This window comes from Camellia sinensis, chromosome 13, assembly GCF_055761805.1.
Source record: "Camellia sinensis isolate YWXY chromosome 13, ASM5576180v1, whole genome shotgun sequence".
Classification (NCBI taxonomy): Eukaryota; Viridiplantae; Streptophyta; class Magnoliopsida; order Ericales; family Theaceae; genus Camellia; species Camellia sinensis.
In genome coordinates this window covers 7732887-7752664 of record NC_138973.1, presented here as the reverse complement: position 1 = coordinate 7752664, position 19778 = coordinate 7732887, and the positions used below count along the sequence as shown (strand labels likewise).

At 39.8% G+C, this 19778-nt stretch overlaps 1 protein-coding gene across 1 annotated transcript in view; it reads left to right on the top strand.

Moving 5' to 3' along the window:
• The window catches only part of LOC114282627 (valerianol synthase TPS1A-like), a 35018-nt gene extending 15761 nt beyond the window's left edge, over window positions 1-19257 (top strand). Inside the window, exons 4-7 of the mRNA XM_082900253.1 lie at window positions 756-832; window positions 1736-1914; window positions 2143-2161; window positions 18959-19257. Of these exons, the coding sequence (XP_082756379.1) occupies window positions 756-832; window positions 1736-1914; window positions 2143-2161; window positions 18959-19257 (574 nt within the window). The remainder of the gene's footprint in view (window positions 1-755; window positions 833-1735; window positions 1915-2142; window positions 2162-18958) is intronic.
• Window positions 19258-19778: the final 521 nt, after the last annotated feature.

Genomic DNA, 19778 nt, shown 5'->3' with positions numbered 1-19778 from the left:
TAATTTGATCCATCCTTTCAAAGTTAGATGTTGAAACGCATGACTTTCTAACACTTTGGCAATGAGAGAGAGTGTTTGGGATACACTACAAAAGTGTACTTTTTTTTATAATTTATCTTTTTTGAGTCACATCACATCGCTATTTTTTTTAACACTTTTTATAAAAAATTTAAAAATATACTTATTTAGATAATTCTAGACACCCCCTTAATTGTAAGTTAGACACACACACACACACACACACACACACACACACACACACACAAATAATTGAATTAAACTTAAAGTTTAGGCTTATATTAAATTAAAATTATAAGGACCAAATCGAAACTAGATCTAGGGGATCGTTTGGGAACATCAAATTTTAGTTTAAAAGTGAAAAGGTTACTAAAAAAGTTAAAAAATTAATAAATATTAAAAAGTCAAATATTCATTTTCATTCACCATACTTTTTGCATAATTTTTTGTAAAAAATTAAAAAAAATTCATCCTGAACATATATTAAACTTATTTCATCTCATATTTTAGTAAAAAAAAATTTAAAAATCTATTCTCAAACGGTCACTTAAAGTGTAAGGACAAAACTATTTAAATTGAATTATAGGGATTAAAGTGAAATTAGGATCAAACTTTAGGGTGAAAAGTTTAATTAATCTTAATTTTTAAATACATAATCCTTTGTTTTGTGATTATTATTATTATTATTGGTAAAAAACATTAAATAAATAAAATAAAATTTTTATTTGTTTATGTAGGTGGTGGAAAGAGTTGGATTTAACATCGAAAGTTCCATATGCGAGGGATAGAGCAGTGGAGTGCTTTTTTTGGTCAACATGTGCATATTATGGGTGAGCGCGGATCGGTTGCGGTCACGGAACCTTCAATCCGTCATTCGTCCGCCAGCTTAGCGGATTAGAGAAAATCAATCCGCATCTGTCCGCTAATCCGGCGGATGTGGATTGAGCGGATTGGCGGTTTGGCAGATGGATGCAAATCGGTTTGGCGGTTTAAAATTTTATAAATTTTTAACATAATTCAACTTGGGCACTTCCTCAAAAAAAAAATGATAGTATTACAGTTAATGACTTTAAAAAAATTACAATCGCTGCATGCCTCATCCAAAGCAAGAAAGTTTGAAACTTTAAAATATCACAATCACTGCAAACCTCATCCACATACTACAATCGCAGCATGCCTCATCCACATAAAGTATTACAATCTGTGGTTCTTGAAATATAAAAACAATTCAGACCACCAAAGCCATGAATAGAGCAGTAGTAGAGATTATATGTCTCTATATTGGTACATCTATATCTATTTTTGAAAAAAAAAATCAACCAACATATATCATATTTTCTATTTATTATTTTTAGAGATAGATTTAAAAACCAAAAAAATATAGATAAATAATACGCTTATTTTTTTTAATTAAAAAAAGATATTCAAGTTGAAATTTTTTTTCAACAGAATATTTAAACTTTTTTATAATTGAAAATACAAACAGAATATTTAAACAAACTGAAAACACAAAATCCTATAAATTACTAGGGGTGTTTGTGGTTTGCCGGTTCGGTTGCGGCCAAAGAAATCTCAAATCCGTCATCGGTCCGCCAGATTGGCGAATTGGAAAAAATCAATCCGCAACCGTCCGCTCGTCATCACGCATCCGTCCAAAATGCAACGGATCAATTCGATTCGGTCGATTTTGACGAATCGATATATCCGCTACTCACCCCTAACGCTTATTACGAACCTCAACACTCTGTTGGACGTGCAGTGCTCACCAAAATTATGCTTTTGTTATCCGTTACCGACGATACTTATGATGCATATGGTACCTATGATGAACTCAAACTTTACACTAATGCAGTCCAAAGGTACAATTTTCTATACCAATCAATTTATTTATCTTGGGTATATAAAATAAAAAATAAAAAATCTCAGGTTTTTAATTTTATTAATTTAAATTTAATTTTTTGATTTGTTTTCAATTTAAACTATCTGGCTATGTTTGCTAAGTAAAATTAACACACACAAAAAAAAGAAGATATTTTAGTCATTAAACTCAATAAAAAAAATATTTTAGACATTTTATGTACACGTATATCGAGATTATTGACTAAAATACTATTTTTCTTTCAGTTTTACTTGACGAAAATAGGTAAATGGTTTAGACTGAAAACAATCAAAAGATTAGTATTTAAATTAATAAAATTAATAACTCAGAGTTTGTTTTGTTATAAAGGTCAAATATTGGGGGTTTTTTATTTATATATAATTATGCCTTTATCTTTTTTATTCATTATTAAATTTTTTTTTAAAATTATTCCGTTCGTGCGAGAGAGAGAGAGAGAGAGAGAGAGAGAGAGTTTTTGGTTTATATACATGGCACACTTGTAATAACTACAAATTGTGAAGGACATTTAAGTAATTGCACACCCCTCCACATAATCTCAACTGTGGAAGCTGCCTGGAGCAACTTCCGATTCTCAACTTATTTTTCTCTAAAAAAAGCCCTTAGAAGCAGAATCAGTTTTTTTCAAAATTGAAACAAACAGTCCAAAATTACTTTTTCAAACCTAAAAGCTATAAGTTGGTCCAAAAAAGCTAGGCCAAACACTCCCATTAAAGGCCAAGGTGGGAACAAAAATTGGTTTTGAGTTTTCACATATAATTTTTGACTTTTTTGTTTTTCATATTTTAGTAATTTTTTTTAATGTTTTAATCAATATTTATTTTTAACTTTTTAAACGTTTTTAATCAAGATATACCAAAAAATAAAATATTTATGAAAAGAACATAAAAATTTATTAAATACAAAAAATAATAAAATTCAATACACTTTATAATAAAATCTTCATATACTCCAACCCAGTCCCCATCCACCAAAAGTTTTGATAACATCAATCACAAAATGCATAATCTATAGCGACCCCGGTCTTTTCCCATTTGATTATTGTATTCGGATTTAGGTTCCGTAGACTCTGTCATTGTATAATTGTTGTTGTTGTCCTTTATTTTCTCATTTGGGGTTATAGGATGTGTTGGGCAGGTTTGTTTCAGGTTGGTTGGGTTTAGAAATCCAGTGTTGCTGCCCAGAATTTTGACTCTTCGCTCGAGCGAGAAGTTCTTCGCTCGAGCGATCTCTTTGTTTTGGTCCTCCGCTTGAGCCAGGGTAGCTTCGATCGAGCGAGGGTTGCGTTTTGAGTTAGACCTGAGAGCTGAGGTTTTTGGCTCGAGCGAGCTTTTCTTTGCTCGAGCGAGTTAGTTCGTTCTTCGCTCGAGCGATAGTTCCTTAGCTCGAGCGTGTGTCTGATTGCAGACCTGAGGGTTTGAGTTCTTCGCTCGATCGAGTTTTCTTTCGCTCAAGCGAGCTTTTGTGTTGTTGGCTCGAGCAAGGCTCCCTTGGCTCGAGCGTAGATTTTCTGTGTCTGGTCGCTCGAGCGAGCCTGTCCAGCTTATATACACAGTAGCGGGTTTTGATCAGTCTTTTTCATCTTCTTTTTTATCCCAAACCCTAGGTCCGACTTCTCTCTCTCCATACTCACCTTCTCTCTTAGATTTGATCCACTTAGGGTGTGTTTCTACCATAGATCCTTCATTAAAAAGATAGAGTGAGTCGAGGGCTTCCATTTAATCTGAACATTTGGCGATTTGGAGCACTTTAGTTTTTGGGTATTCATCTCTGTCTTCTCCATTTGGGTTGTTCTCTTCGAGGTAGGGATTTCCTACTCCATTTTATAAGTTTTGATCTAAGTTTTGGTATTTTGATATGTTGGGAATACTTTGGTAAATTTTGGGAAAAACCCTAGTTGTATTATTAAATTAATTTGTATAATTAATTCATGGAATTGGGAAAAGATGGTTAAATTCATGGAATTGGGGAATTCATTGATTAAATGGCGTAATTGGTTATTTGAATCATTTGTCTATTGAATTGTTGACATAGTTATTTTCGGTTTAGAAATAACTATTTTGGGCTATCGGTGGAGGATAGTCGTGATTGTTGTAGACATTGCATGTGGATTAGGAATAACTGAAACTAATCACATTGGTTAAGTCATTAATTTTGATTATTGCATTAATACAGAAAATACGTGTATTGATTGAGCATTGCATTTGCATATATTGTTTTGTGTGGGAGGAGATAGGGGATGTACTCCACAGTTTAGGGGAAGATAGGGGATGGACCTCTAAACCGGATTTTGTTTGGGAGGAGATAGGGGATGGACTCCATTAGCATCACTTTTAAGTGTGCTTATTTATATAGAAGTGTTTTTATTGATACAGCACTAAAATGTGTATCAAACTGGAAGTATGAAGTGTTTTGATTTGAGCTTGAGTCTCATTTGCTTGTTGATATTGGAGGAATGTGAATCTGATATACATAATTCATAGTGGTAAGTTTGGCCAGGTTCTGAGCCATGTTGATAAAATTGGAAAGTAAAACGTGTCTTAGACAATAGTGTCATGAGACTGTAAAACGGAGTAATTGATTATCTTGGTTAACCATCTGTTGAATGCTATTGCTTTATTCATTGCTTATATGTGGTTTAGTATATTTCTACTGGGCTGTGGCTCACCCTAGATGGGAACATCATTTTCAGGTTCAGGTGATAAGCTACCTCCAAGGACTTAGCTTGGAAGGGACTGGGATTTTGAAGACTATCTTTAGTTAATTGTCTTTATTTATTAGTACATGTAAACATCCAAACCTAGGGCTTTTCTTGTGTTGAGTTAGAACTCATCTTTTTGTATCCAAGTGTTGGCTTGGAAAGATGTAAGCCTGTAGGGCATTTTATTCGATGTTACATGTAAAGCTTTTATTTAGTAATACTCTGATGAATGAATTAATAAATTGTTTTCTTTAAATAATGCATGTCAATGATATATATATATAATGGGTTGATTTTGAGGGCGTTACATAATCTCATTATAAATTAACATAACAAAAAATATTATAACCAAGTCAAAAACTTTTGTAAGAGTAATCACAAAAATTTAGACATTTTATGGTTAATATTAAAAAAATTTGTGATAAAATTACACATTTTATAATAGGATACATATAGAGTGTATAGGAAAACCCTTTTATTTATTACTTCATGTGTCAGCCTTACATTGGTAACAAATATAAGTTATAACATCCATTAAACTAATATAATATTGACATATGAATTACTAAACAAAATATGATACGTAAATATAGTCATTACAACATTACTATGTATATATATATATATATATATATTGTGTGGGTGAAAATCTGACCACACTGCCCGTCTAGTGATCAGCTGGAGAGCACAAGCAGAATAGATGGCTTAAGCAACCTGAAACAGAAAGAAAAAGCTCCGGCGGTGGTTCTTCCACCCGGGGACACTCCGACGATCAAGTCAGTATATCTCTCAAAGATAATCAAGTACTAAACTGAATACTCAAAGTATAAATTACATACCTTAGACCCACGGGGGTGCCTCTCTTTTATAATATACTCAATCCAAGTCCCACTAGAAGTATGACTTCTATGAACTCTAGTTCACTGCTTACTCTGGACTCTTTTAAGTGATAGAGATAAACTCCCTAAGAGTTTAATCCTTATCTTGATTCAATCCCCTTTGCCTTAGGATTCTCGCCCCTTATCTCGGGTTCCGACATCTTCGGAGATGACCTCGGCTTCTCCGATATTACCTCGGCTTAACTACCAGGGCACGTGGCACCTCGGCTGACACGTCGGCGTCACCATGCCACGTGTTGGTATCCTGAAAATACATCCCCACAACTGCCCCCTAGGTTCTATTACCTCGGCATTCTGAGGTGATGGAACCTATTCCGAAATTTTGTCACTTCTATTCTCAGTAACGTTTCAAAAACTATTTTGCCAAGATTATCTATTTTCAGCCGACGTGTTCTCTTCGAAGAACAAGGCTTCGATCGTATTCTCCCATGCGCATGAGCTGTCATGCATATCTAACTGTTTCTTTTACGTGTTTCATCTTTATTGGAGCGTGTCGGTGACGCGCCTGAAGCTGTCTGTTCATTTCGTCTGCGCCGCCTGACGCGTGCGTTACCCTAGGCGTAATGATTACCCTGATTTTGCCGCCGTTTCACATTTTTGAGAAAACTTTTCTTTTGCCTCTATCTTTTCTTCACTTTTTCATTCCGTCTTCTTGCTCTTTCTCTCTCTGAAAGCTCATTCTTCTTCGAATCTGCCATCGCCTCAATCTTTCTTCTGGATTTGCTTTTAATCCCTCATTCTTGCAAAGCCTTCTTTGCTGTTGCAACCGGTTTCTGGGTTCGGCGAACATTGCCTCGGCTTCCTTTGTCCTGGTAAGATCCTTTCCTTTAATTCTTCCATTCTTTTTATGTGCTTTTGTCTGTCTGTCGCCATTACTGATCTTTGCTCGAAGTCTTGATTTTATTTGTATCTTGAATTTGTGGCTATGTCTAGAACTTTTATGATTTTTCATCATTCTCTTTGCCGCTGTTCTTGATTTGTTTCTGTATCTCTATTGTTTCTGAGAACTATACCTCTGTTCTTGAATCTGAAACTTCGTCTTTGTTTTCTCTTTTTTGTATCTGCCCCAGATCTGTGCCCTCGATTTTTATCTTCATACTTCATTGATTTGGGATTTGTCTATAGAACCCTTAATCTTTAGGGAAACCTGAAAAACGCCCATCTTCTGAAACATATTCTTCTTAGTTTAATCCAACATAATGGGTATGTGGAAGCATAGGGTAAATACCCCGACAAAACTTGAATACTTTAGGCAAGAATTCTCTATCCCAGCCGACGTTCATCTTAAATTGGCTGGGGATAATGATACCATCGTGCCCACAGATCATACAATGCCTTTTCCAATAGTTGCTTTTACCGAATGTGGACTTCGGCTTCCACTTGATCCCCTTTTTCGTCAAGTTCTCCATTTCTATAAGCTGAACCCTATGCAACTTACTATCAATTCCTATAGGGTAATTAACGGTATTATTGCCTTAGCTAGGCAAGAAAACCTTAGAATCACCCTAGCCGACCTTCAATATTGTTATACTATGTGCCCTCTCGATCTGAAGGATAGGGGTTTTGTCTATTACCTTAAGCCGAGATCCACTCAGTACAAAATTATAGCCGACCTCCCAGACTCCAACAAAGGGGCTGGAGATGATTTTCTCATTGCTTCTGGAAATTGGGAATTTGGCCCAGACGAAGATGTCCACCTCTACCCTCTTCCTCGAACAATTACAGAGGGCAAGAGTAAGAGCCCTGAGTCAACACTTAGTTGTTTTTACTTAAGACTTTAATACTTTATTTCTGACGCTTGTTTCTTTGCAGATCTTCATCAGCCATCGAAAATTTTTCGCCAATCCTTCTTCCCAGGAACAGATCTGAAAACACTTCTTGGCCTCCCAATCCATAAACGAAAAGCCCCAGTATTACTAAACTTCATCCCTACATACAAATCCACCTTACCCGACGCCCCAAGAAAAAGGAAAAAGAGCCTTTCTCCACCTACAACCACAACCTTAACTGCTTCTATATCCCGAACAGATCAAGAATCCACATCTGACCCAGCCGATCTTCCATCAACTTCGGCCCCCTACTTAATACCAATTCCTGAACGTAAACGCCGAAGAAAGCTTGTAAAAACAGCCGAAATGGTTCGTCCAAGGCCTGTCGTCCAAGATCTTCTCGCCGACCTTCCAACTGACGCCGAAGCCGCACCAACGCAATCAATGCTTCCACCCAAACCAAAGAGGGTAAAAAAGGCTCAGCCTAAGGCCAAAGCTACAGATGCCGAGGCTGAGGATGCTCTGCCGATTTCGAAGCTAGCTGAAAGCAAAAAATCAGCCTCTACTTCAACCAAAAGGTCTGCTGAGGGCCAACCCTCAGGGTCTACACAAACAAAGAGGCCAAGGTCATCGTCTGCGACAACCTCGTCTTCGAAGAAGCCCGACGTCCCCTGGGCCCCTGATCTATCCCTAGAGGATAGGCCCATCATGGCTAGTGAAAGTGCTGACGACATTAATGTTGCTGTCGCCCTTAGCACTGCTCTTCTTCTACCAAATGACTTTGAGCGGAATAGCAAGCTTAGTGAGTATGAAAATTATGCTCTTATGCTCCAACATTCTGCTCAAGTAAGTATTTCTGTTTGTACTTGTGATTTTTTCTTCTGTTCTTCACTGAGAGTACTGTCTCACATTTCTGTTTTTCTGCAGGCCATTCAACATGCCCACTCATTTGCCATGCAATCCTTTGAAAATCGTCAAAGGTTGGTTGATATGAAAAGGGAAGCATCTTCTATGAAGAGAGAGATCAAGTCTCTTGAAGCAAAAATGAAAAAGTTGGAGGATCAAGCCGAGGCTGCAACCAAAGTTCAAACTTTAGCTCTTGAGAAAGCCGAAGCTGCTGAGGCCGTTAGAAAAGTTGCTGAGGCCGAGAAAAGAGAGGCCGAGGTTCAGAAGGCCCAAGCAGAGAAAGAACTCCAGCAAGCTCTGGCTACAAAAGAGGCCGAAATCAAAGAGGCCGACGAAAAGGCCTATGCTCAAGGTATGGCCGACGTCGCAGAAGAATACAAGCTTCAAGTCAGGCAGGCATGCAACAGGGGATTTTCCCTTGGTTGGATGTCCTTGATAAAGAAGCTTGACCTTCCTACTGACTCGCCATTGCGTCAGGCCGACGCTATTCCGTTACCGTTTCCTTCTCCTCCTCCTGAAGGTGAATCAGAGTCTGAGGCCGAGGCCGTTGATGAAGATGAAGAAAAAGATAATTGTGAAGCCTTGGTGAGAAGACCCAAGAATGCTGCCGAAGCCAAGTCCCCTCCTCCTGCTGAGCAGGTTATGGACTTGACTTTGGATGAGGAGGGTGATGGGGCTGAGGGGGCACCCAAGGAGACTGCCACTGGGCAACTATCATCCAATCTTCTGTTGGTAGAAAGAAGTGTTGAGTCAACAATCGCTGAGATTGATGCCGAGATAGAAGCGGAGAAAGTGGCCGAGGAGGTACCCCCAGAGTCATCTGAGGTCCCAGTCCCTGCAGTGGCTGATGCTGAAGAATCTTGAAAAAATTGTCCTTTGTACTTTTTTCCTTCTTCTTTTTTTTCTGTTTTTTTTTTTTTTGCGCTTTGTACTTTTTTACTTTCTGGGTAATGCAAAACTCTTTCTTTTGGCCAACGTGGTTTCTTCTATATGTAACTGCAACAGTTCTTCTTCTGGATGTTCCAATCTTGTGATATTCTGTTGACTATTTCTGCATAGTCTTGTACTTATGAAATTTTTGCATATTTCCTCATGTTGCTTCCTTTGTGCAATCTCCTCGGGGTTTCATACCTCGGGTATAACCATAAAACTTTGACTTCGGCAAGATACTATCCTGCAAACTTTTCATAGATTTCAACAAGTATAGAACATATAGAATGTAAACTTTGCAAGCTTCTTCTCAATTAAGTATTAAATGATAATCTTAATCTGACCCACTTGTAAATTGCTACAAATTTTAACAAGTAATGAACAATATACTTAGCCTTTATTTTAACCTGTAACTTTCTGTATACCTCGGCGGTTGATCATATGTCGGCTTAACATAAACTTGTAAATTGTTACAAATTTCAACAAGTGTTAAGCATCTTCCCTAGGGTTTAAACAACCCACATATTGCTATGAGAACTTAAGCAATAACTTCGGCTTATCTTCGTTTCGTAAATTGCGACAAATTTCAACAAGGGAAGATAAGGAATCAGCTTAATTCCAACTTGTAAATTGCTACAAATTTCAACAAGTGAATTAAGGAATAACATCGGCTTAACTTCAACTTGTAAATTGCTACAAATTTCAACAAGTGAAGATAAGGAATCAGCTTAATTCCAACTTGTAAATTGCTACAAATTTCAACAAGTGAATTAAGGAATAACATCGGCTTAACTTTAACTTGTAAATTGCTACAAATTTCAACAAGTGAAGATAAGGAATCAGCTTAATTCCAACTTGTAAATTGCTACAAATTTCAACAAGTGGATTAAGGAATAACATCGGCTTAACTTCAACTTGTAAATTGCTACAAATTTCAACAAGTGAAGATAAGGAATCAGCTTAATTCCAACTTGTAAATTGCTACAAATTTCAACAAGTGGATTAAGGAATAACATCGGCTTAACTTCAACTTGTAAATTGCTACAAATTTCAACAAGTGAAGATAAGGAATCAGCTTAATTCCAACTTGTAAATTGCTACAAATTTCAACAAGTGAATTAAGGAATAATATCGGCTTAACTTCAACTTGTAAATTGCTACAAATTTCAACAAGTGAAGATAAGGAATCAGCTTAATTCCAACTTGTAAATTGCTACAAATTTCAACAAGTGGATTAAGGAATAACATCGGCTTAACTTCAACTTGTAAATTGCTACAAATTTCAACAAGTGAAGATAAGGAATCAGCTTAATTCCAACTTGTAAATTGCTACAAATTTCAACAAGTGGATTAAGGAATAACATCGGCTTAACTTTGCCTGAGTTTGATATGTCTTCGAAAACATCCATGCATAACTTTATCAATCGAACATGTTGAAAGGATTCTGAAAAGACTTTATTGATAATATCGGCCAAACAATGATGTTTATCTAATGATAGAAAAATTTCAAATTACAAGTATTCCAAGGTCTGGGCAATGCTTTGCCCTCATTGTCCTCAAGCCGATATGCTCCATTGCCAAGTACTGAAGTAACTCTGTAGGGTCCTTCCCAGTTTGGGCCAAGCTTGCCCTCCCTGGGATCCTTCTTGTTCCCGACGACTTTTCTTAGGACTAAGTCGCCAACTTGAAAATCTCTTGGATTGACTCTCTTGTTGTAAGCTCTGGCAAGCTGTTGTTGGTATACTGCGAGCTGAATTGCAGCCTTCTCTCTTCGTTCTTGATGAACGCGGTCTTCTCCTCATCTGGAGGGTACATAGCAATCTGGTGGTACCCTCTGTATGCATCTAAAAAACTCATCCTTTCATGTCCCGAGGTGGCGTCTACCAGTTGGTCGATTTTGGGCAGAGGAAAGCTGTCTTTCGGGCAAGCGTTGTTGAGGCTGGTGAAGTCTACACAAACCCTCCACTTGCCAGTCTTCTTTTTTACTACTACTGTGTTGGACAGCCACGTTGGGTACTGGACTTCTCGGATGGCCCTGGCTTCAAGGAGTCTGTCTACCTCTTCCTCGACTGCTTCGACGTGCATTAACGTCGGCCTTCTGGCTCGTTGAATCACAGGTTTTGCCGATCTGTCGACATTCAGACTGTGGCAAGTGACCTCGGGGTCAATGCCAGGCATTTCATAAGGTGTCCAGGCGAACGCCTCTATGTTTGCCCTTAAAAAATCTTCCAGTTCTTTTTCTTCTTCTCTGGCTAAGCCTGAGCCGAGAAGAAAAAATCGTTCTTCGTCGCCCTCCTGGACGAGGATTTTCTTTAGCGCCTCTTCGCGTTTCTCGGCTGGCTCTTTCCCAACATCTTCCAGGACTTCCATGTCCTCATCTTCAACTTCTGCTTTCTTTGGTTCCTGTACACTACAGGTGGATTTTATTGCTGCCATGGAGCAATTTTTAGCTTGTAGTTGATCCCCTCTGACTTCTTCAATCCCATTCTCTGTTGGGAACCGGAGTAGTTGATGCAATGTCGAGGGGACTGCCCCCATTGCATGCAACCACGGCCTTCCCAAGATGATGTTGTATGGTGAGGGTGTGTCAATTACCAGGAATTCCGTCCTGATCTTCTTAGTGCCGGCTTGTACTTCTAAGCTTGTTGCACCCAGTGGCCATGTCGGCGTTCCGTTAAAGCCGACTATCGGGCCGCTTGATTGTTCTAGGTCATCGGGGTGAAGGCCTAGCTCTTTGTAACATCTGACATACATGATGTCACAGGAGCTGCCTTGATCTATTAGGATGCGTTTAACTTGGCACTCCCCGACCTGTAGGGATACTACCAAGGCATCATTATGCGGGTGTTGGACCAGTTCTAGGTCGGCTTCAGTAAAGGCTATTATTGGCCCTTGGCATTCTTCTGGCCGATGTCTCTTTTCCCCGACTTGATAAATATGCTGTAAATGTCTTACCCTCTAGGTTTCTCCTCTGATTTCGTTTTCATTGACCCTTGAGTGGATTACATTGACCACCCTTGGTTCTCCTGCTTGTGGTAGCTGTGCTGGGGGAGGGGGTGCTGCTGGTGCTTGGGGCAGCCTTGCCTGCTCTTCCCTTGTTCTGGCCTCATCGACCAGGTCCCTCAGAAGGCCTTGTCTTACTAGGTCCTCCAAGTGTGCTTTTAAGGCTCTGCAGCCTTGAGTTGGATGCCCTTCTTCATTGTGGTAGGCACAACGTCTACCAACGTTCCTTCCCATGAATTCCCCTGGTGCTCTTGCCGGAGCCCTGAAATAAGGTTGATTTCGAATCCGATCCAAGATTTTATGGATTGGGATCCGGAATACTGTGGTTACCGCCTGTTTATTTCTTAATTCTATTTCTTGTTTGGTAGGCCCATTGTTGATTCGGCCTCGCTTTGGCGAGCCGTTTCCCTTTTCTTGTTTCACCTCTTTGTTTCCCGATGTATCTTCTTCGGCCCTGGCATATTTCTCAATTCTTGCCATGAGTTCTTACATGCTTTTTGGCAATGTTTTTGCCAAAGACTTCCGTAGAGGGCAGTCATCTTTTAGGCCGTTCTTGAAAGACACGAATGCTACTTCCTGGTTGCATTCAGGTATTCGGTTGAACACCTCGTAGTACCTCTTCGCATAGGCCCTGAGGCCTTCTTCCTTGGTGATTCGTAGAGCCATCAAAGCATCAACCCTCAGGGGTTGCAGCTTGTTGGTCACGAATCTGGCCACAAACATCTCGGCCAAGCCTTCCCATGTCTTTATACTTCCTTTTGGTAACTTGTGGAACCAATCAGATGCAATTTCCCCAAAGGATGAGGGGAATACTTTGCAGAGCAACGGCTCGTTTCCGCTATATAACGCCATTGAATTTAGGTACAACCCAACATGAAAGTTTGGATCTGATTTACCGTCATAGATTTGAAACCTCGGCATACTGAATCTTTTGGGCGGTTCGAATTTGTCCAGTTCCGCCGAGAAGGCTGTCTTCGGTTTCACTGGGGAGTTTACCTCGGCTTCTGCATTCTGTTGCCTCCTCTTGAGGTAGTCCCTCAAGTCTTCTTTGCTCCTCCCTGGAGCTCGGCTGTCTTTGGATTTTAGTCTTTTTGGTACACTGCTTTCGGCCTCGTGGTGGGGTCGTTTGGATCTTTCTTCGTGGGATGTGCCAAAATGGAGTACTTGCCCCTGAACATGTCGATGTTCTTTGGGGTCTGGATTCTTCATGTGGTGTGTCCTTCGGGACTCTTCTTGCCTCGGGTTTTCCCGTCCGACTTCCCTGGAAGGCCGGTGAGAATGCCTTCCGCTTCTGGTATGCTGAGGGACCTCGGGGATTGTTTTTCTTACCTCCTTCTGAGTGTTGTTCGCTGGCATCGGCGTATCTTGCAGCGGGTATGGTGGCTGCATAACATTATTCTGCATCATGAAGTTGACGACTGACTGGAGGTCCGCCAACTTGTTTGCTAGTTCTTTTACTTCCTCATCCCTCCGTAGGCACCTGTCCCTCCATACCTGGAGGTTATCTTCATTGTAGTATTTTCCTTGGTTTGCTCTTTTTGACGTGTCGCCTTCTGGGATGACGTCGTTCTCTCTGTGACCCTGGTCACGGGCTTCTGCATTGTGGTTATCTCCTTCGATATCAAGATCAATTGGGCTGTCACTCCCAGTGGGAGCGTCATCCCCAATATTTTGCTGTCCGTTACTGGCCATCTATTCTTCCTTCGTTCCCACAGACGGCGCCAAATTGTGTGGGTGAAAATCTGACCACACTGCCCGTCTAGTGATCAGCTGGAGAGCACAAGCAGAATAGATGGCTTAAGCAACCTGAAACAGAAAGAAAAAGCTCCGGCGGTGGTTCTTCCACCCGGGGACACTCCGACGATCAAGTCAGTATATCTCTCAAAGATAATCAAGTACTAAACTGAATACTCAAAGTATAAATTACATACCTTAGACCCACGGGGGTGCCTCTCTTTTATAATATACTCAATCCAAGTCCCACTAGAAGTATGACTTCTATGAACTCTAGTTCACTGCTTACTCTGGACTCTTTTAAGTGATAGAGATAAACTCCCTAAGAGTTTAATCCTTATCTTGATTCAATCCCCTTTGCCTTAGGATTCTCGCCCCTTATCTCGGGTTCCGACATCTTCGGAGATGACCTCGGCTTCTCCGATATTACCTCGGCTTAACTACCAGGGCACGTGGCACCTCGGCTGACACGTCGGCGTCACCATGCCACGTGTTGGTATCCTGAAAATACATCCCCACATATATTATACTTTGAATTACAAGTTATATTTGGTAAAAGCTGTGTTAAGGCTATTTTTTAACTGTTTTTATTGTTAGACGATTTTGTCCTCAATTAATAGGGGAAGAAACTCATGCGTGAATGGGCTGACATGTGAGCACATTCTTGCTGATAGAATCTCGTGTCTTAAAATAATAGTTTTTTTTTTTTAGAATTTAATTTTTTTAGTAATATAATTATTGCACTTTAAAAATATTACTTTTTTAAAATTACCTTTTAATAATATATTTTTTTGAGAATATCAATTGTCATAATTATACTTTTTGTATTATTAATGAATTTAAAAGAATGACAAAATAGAAAATTCATACTCCTTCCATCCCAAAATATTAGTCCCTTATTTAATTTTTCATTGTTCCAAAATATTAGTCCAGTTTCAAAAATCAAGGAATAAAATAATATAAATTTACTATTTTGCCATTCTTTTAAATTCATTTAATAACACAAAAAATACAATTATGACAATTGATATTCTCAAAAAAAGTACTATTAAAGGATGATTTTGAAAAATTAATAATTTTAAAATGTAATAATTGTACTATCAAAAAAGTTAAGGCCTTGTTTGGTTTGGCTTTGGAAAAAAGATTTTGGAGAAAATTTTTGAAAATTTTGTTTGATTTGTAATTTTTCTCAAAAAATTTTCAAAATCACTCTCTCTCTCCTACACATCAATCAATCACATTTTCTCTCTCCTTTCTCATTTTCAATCACTTTTTCTCTCACATACACATACTCAATTACAACAAAATATCAAATCATCCCAAACTTCCAATCTTCAAAATTATTTTCAAAATATACAACTTTGAGAAGTGGGTTGGTTTTTTGACTTTTTGGTTTTTTTGGCTATTTTAGCCTGGGCTAAAAAGCTTGGTTTGGGAAGGACTTTTTGACTTTTTGGCTTTTTTGACTTTTTTTGTGAGAGAAGAGTGTAATGATTATGGGCTGGATGTGATATTTTGTTTGTTGTGGATAAAATAGTCTATTTTGTCCTTTGTGGCTATTTTAGCCAAAAAAGTCCAAAAATCCTCTTCTCAAACAGAGGTAAACAAACTACAAAAATTTCTAAACTCTCTTTCCAAAATAATTTTTAAAAGCTTATTTCTCAAAGTCAAACAAAACAAGGCCTAAATTTCTCAAAAGAGATTATTATTTTGGAAGAGAGAGAATATTATTTTAGCTTTGATTTTTGAAAAGGGACTAATATTTTGAAATAATAAAAAATAAAATAAAGGAATAATATTTTGTGACTAAAGTAGTATCTTTTTTGTATCTTAAACTTTAAAATATCGTAACTTTAAATATAAAATAATACCCAAAAAAAAAAAAAGTGGAGCAACTGTTAATATTGATGTATTATTGATTGATTGTAGTTATTGATTGTATTGTATGTACATTATATAGGAGATGTGAAGTGGAGGTGGAGTGGTGGAGTAGGTGAAGTGGAGGTGGTAGTGGTGTAGTGGGTTAGGTTTAGTGGAGTAGGTGAGGTGGTAGTGGTGTAGTGGGTTAGGTTTAGTGGAGTAGGTTTAACAGCCCCCCTCAAACTCAAGGAGGTTAGACACAAACCAACTTGAGTTTGGAGAGAGTAACAAAACAGGAAAGTAAACTGATAAATAAAATAAAACAGGATAGGAGACACGGTATGGTCGTGTCAGACCGATGTAGCAGACACTGTGTGGTCGTGTCAGACCGATGTAGAAGACAGTTTATGGGGTCATGTCGGACCGGTGTAGAAGACAGTTTACGGGGTCATGTCGGACCGTTGTAGCAGGACAGTTTACGAGGTCATGCCGGACCGATGTAGCAGGACAGTTTACGAGGTCATGTCGGACCGATGTAGCAGACACTGTGTGGTCGTGTCAGACCGATGTAGAAGACAGTTTATGGGGTCATGTCGGACTGTTGTAGAAGCTGACCGGAATCAATGTCGGGACAGTTTATGGGGTCATGTCGAACCGTAGTAGAAGCTGACCGGAATCAATGTCGGGACAGTTTATGGGGTCATGTCGGACCATTGTAGCAGGTTGTGGTGGTGCACCAAGGGGGCGACTTAGGGAGTGCGCCATGAGCGACTTATACATGATACTGTGTATAACCCCCCCTCAAACGCAAATAGGTGTGAAGAGAGAAACCTATTTGAGGTTGAAACAAAGGGATTGATAAAGCTGACCGGTGTAGAAGACACTGTATAGGCTGCCCAAAAGATATACATGGATATAGATATCGAGCCCTCAAAAGTCGTGTAACACCCTGTCCCACATCGGAAGTTTGCATGGGTGATCTTGAGCATATATAACACCACTACCTTGCTACTAAATAATTTGGACTTAAGCTTTTGGGTATTGTTCGTCAACCTACAAGTTATTTGGGCCAGCAAGTAGTGGGGCGTTACAAATGGTATCAGAGCCGACCCATGCACACAACTATGTGGGCCACTTATTCTGGGCTGGCCACGAGCTTGTCGTGGTATTCTGATTGATTATAGACCCTCGCGAGGACGCGAGGATTTATAAGTGGGCGAGTTTGTAACATCCTGTCCCACATCGGAAGTTTGCATGGGTGATCTTGGGCATTTATAACACCACTACCTTGCTACTAAATAACTTGGACTTAAGCTTTTGGGTATTGTTGGTCAACCTACAAGTTATTTGGGCCAGCAAGTAGTGGGGCGTTACAAGTCGTGCCTTCAAAAGGTGTGCCCAATCTTTCAAAAGGCGTGCCATCAAAAGGCGTGCCCAATCCATAAAAAGGTGTGTTATCAAAAGGCGTGCCATCAAAAGGCGCGCCCAGTTTGTCGTCGAGCGCCGAGCGGCGCATGATGCGCGTGTCTGCCTTGGCTATTTAACCAAGACGGAGGCTGAGGCTGAGGCTGAGGCAGAGGCTGAGACAAAAAAAACTGCGAAAATCCTTTGAAAAAAAAACTCTTCCGTTTCTGAGAAAGAGATTCTGTGACACTCTGTTGCCCAGAAAATGGCTTCATCGTCCCGTGGTCTGCTCACTCTCTTTCCCGACCTCAACGAGGCAACAAGGGAGATAACTGGTGCGGTGGCCAGTGAACCTCAACCAAACACCTCCGGTTTTGCTTCATTGAACTTTCCGATGCGGTCTGTGGAGCAAAAAATGGCGGTGCAAACGGATATATACTTTGAAGTCATGTGTGGAGACCATGACGGCGGTCACAAACTTGTCGCACCGGCTTCAGAGTAGGACAAATGAGGTGCAGCAGTTAAACACCCAACTGGCTCTGCTCCAACGCATGTATAAGGATACGCGAGCTGAGATAAGTGTGCTAAAGGCGGAAAATAAGGAGCTGAAGCGGAAGGCCACCGTGATGTTCTGATTTGGAGGTCCGCCAAATGCTGCAGTGGAGGAGCAGGGAGTAGTGATCGTACCCAGTGGAGTGGGAAACACAGAGGCAACACCGGCAAGGGCCGCTCAAGACGGAGGCAAAAAAAAGAGACCGGCGGCAGAGTAGAGAAGGGAGGTCGGTGGGTGGCCGTCTGCAGACAAGAAAACAAATCTGTTGTTGTGGTGATGATTTTTTTATTTATTTATTTTTTTTTTTTTTGGTGTAAAATGTGGATCGGGGTGAACCCCCACATGAATAAAAGAGTGTGTGTGGATTTTTGTTGTTGGTTTTTTTTTTTTTTTTTTGTGTGTGTGTTGTTTTGACAAAGAAGAGTAAAAAAAAAAAAAAATAAATAAATAAAAAGAAATAAATAAATAAAAAGAAAAGAAAAGAAAGAAAAGAACAGAAGCACCTGGTGGAAATATATATAAAAAAAAGTGTAGTGGGTATGAATGTGAAAGATGGTTTGGTGGGAGAGATGATTATGGTTTCAAAAAGGAGATAAAAAAAGAAATAAATAAATAAAGAAAACAAGAAAAAGAAGAATGGTTGTCCTATTAATAATAAAATAAAAGATAAGATGATAGATTGTTGTCTGAGTGGGCACATGATAGAGAGTATTTAAATGAGAAGAATAATTATTTTATGAGAGAGTGGGAAGAAGATAATGAAAACATAAAAAAAGATAGAGAGTATTTAAATGATAAAAAAAATAACATAAATTAAAAATTAAAGGGGTTGGAGACAAGTTGGGTGGTGTGGTGTGTAAAGCGTGAAGTGAAAGATGAAAGTTGATGATGATAAAAAAAGGTGTGTCTGGAGAGGTGCTCCTATATATATATATATATATATATAAAATCAACAAAAGAGTAGAGTGGGGATTGATTAGCCGTTGGGGTCCAGTTGGTGGTCTGTGGATGTCAATATAAAAAGAAAAAGAAAGAAAAAGAGAGGGTTTAAAGTGAGAGAGAGAAAATCTGTTTGTTTTTTTTTTTTATCTGTGTATATTCAGCCCAGATATTCTCCTCCGTCCACGCACACCGAGAGAGAGAGAGAGAGAGAGAGAAAGAGCTTGGTGAGTGTATTGCAAAGAGAGAGAGAGAGAGAGAGAGAGAGAGAGCATTCGGGCAGAAAGAGAGCATTAGCTCCTTAGATCATGTTCTCCCGCTCAAGGTGTCATCTCCATGGGATAGCTCCCCAACAACCTCAAGAAAGAGGTGAACTCCTGAACCTCCGCAAGCGCGATGTGGAGTCGGTGGCGGAGGAGGAGATCGTAGTTCCGGTGGATGCTTCCGCCGAGAGAGTTCTCTACCGGCAAGATGGCTCTGTCGGCGATCCAAAGCTCGACGGCTTGGAATGCGACTTCGAACTGGTCGCAAGGGACGGCTTCGCAGTTCGGATAGGCTTTGCTGGCAGCGGCTTCGCTGTAAGCGCCGGGGACGCCTTGGTAGGCGACTCGGAGCTGATTGCCGTGAATCGGCGCCGGAGATAGGTCGGCGATGGTGAGCGCCTTCGGAAGGTTATCGATAGGGACGAGATCTAGGGTTTTGTGGCCCTTGATGGCGGTGATGGCGGAGGCTAAAGAGAGGGGAAGCATGTGAGAGGAGTGCTTGTATTCTACTGGTCAAGAATTTCTGAGGAGTGCTTCCGAAGCTACCGTTGCCGACTCGGGTGATGCTGATGGGTGGGTCTGTGAATTGAGTGAGTGATGATCATGGTAGTGTGTTTCAGTGAGGTGCCGAGAGGGAGAGGGAGGTTTGAATTGGTTGAGATCCGGCGGGCGGTCAAGGCAAGGTTACCGCCCGCCGGAAGGCGAAGAACACCAAGATCTTTAACCTATAGCTCTGATACCATGTTAATATTGATGTATTATGTTAGATAATGTCTCAATGGGACCACATAATTAAATGTGGTGTTATCATTTATAAGAAGCCTACAATTTAAGTGATTCAATTTAGTTAATAGGCTTAAGGGTATATGTGTTATGGACCTAATGTGTAGATATTAGTTGTA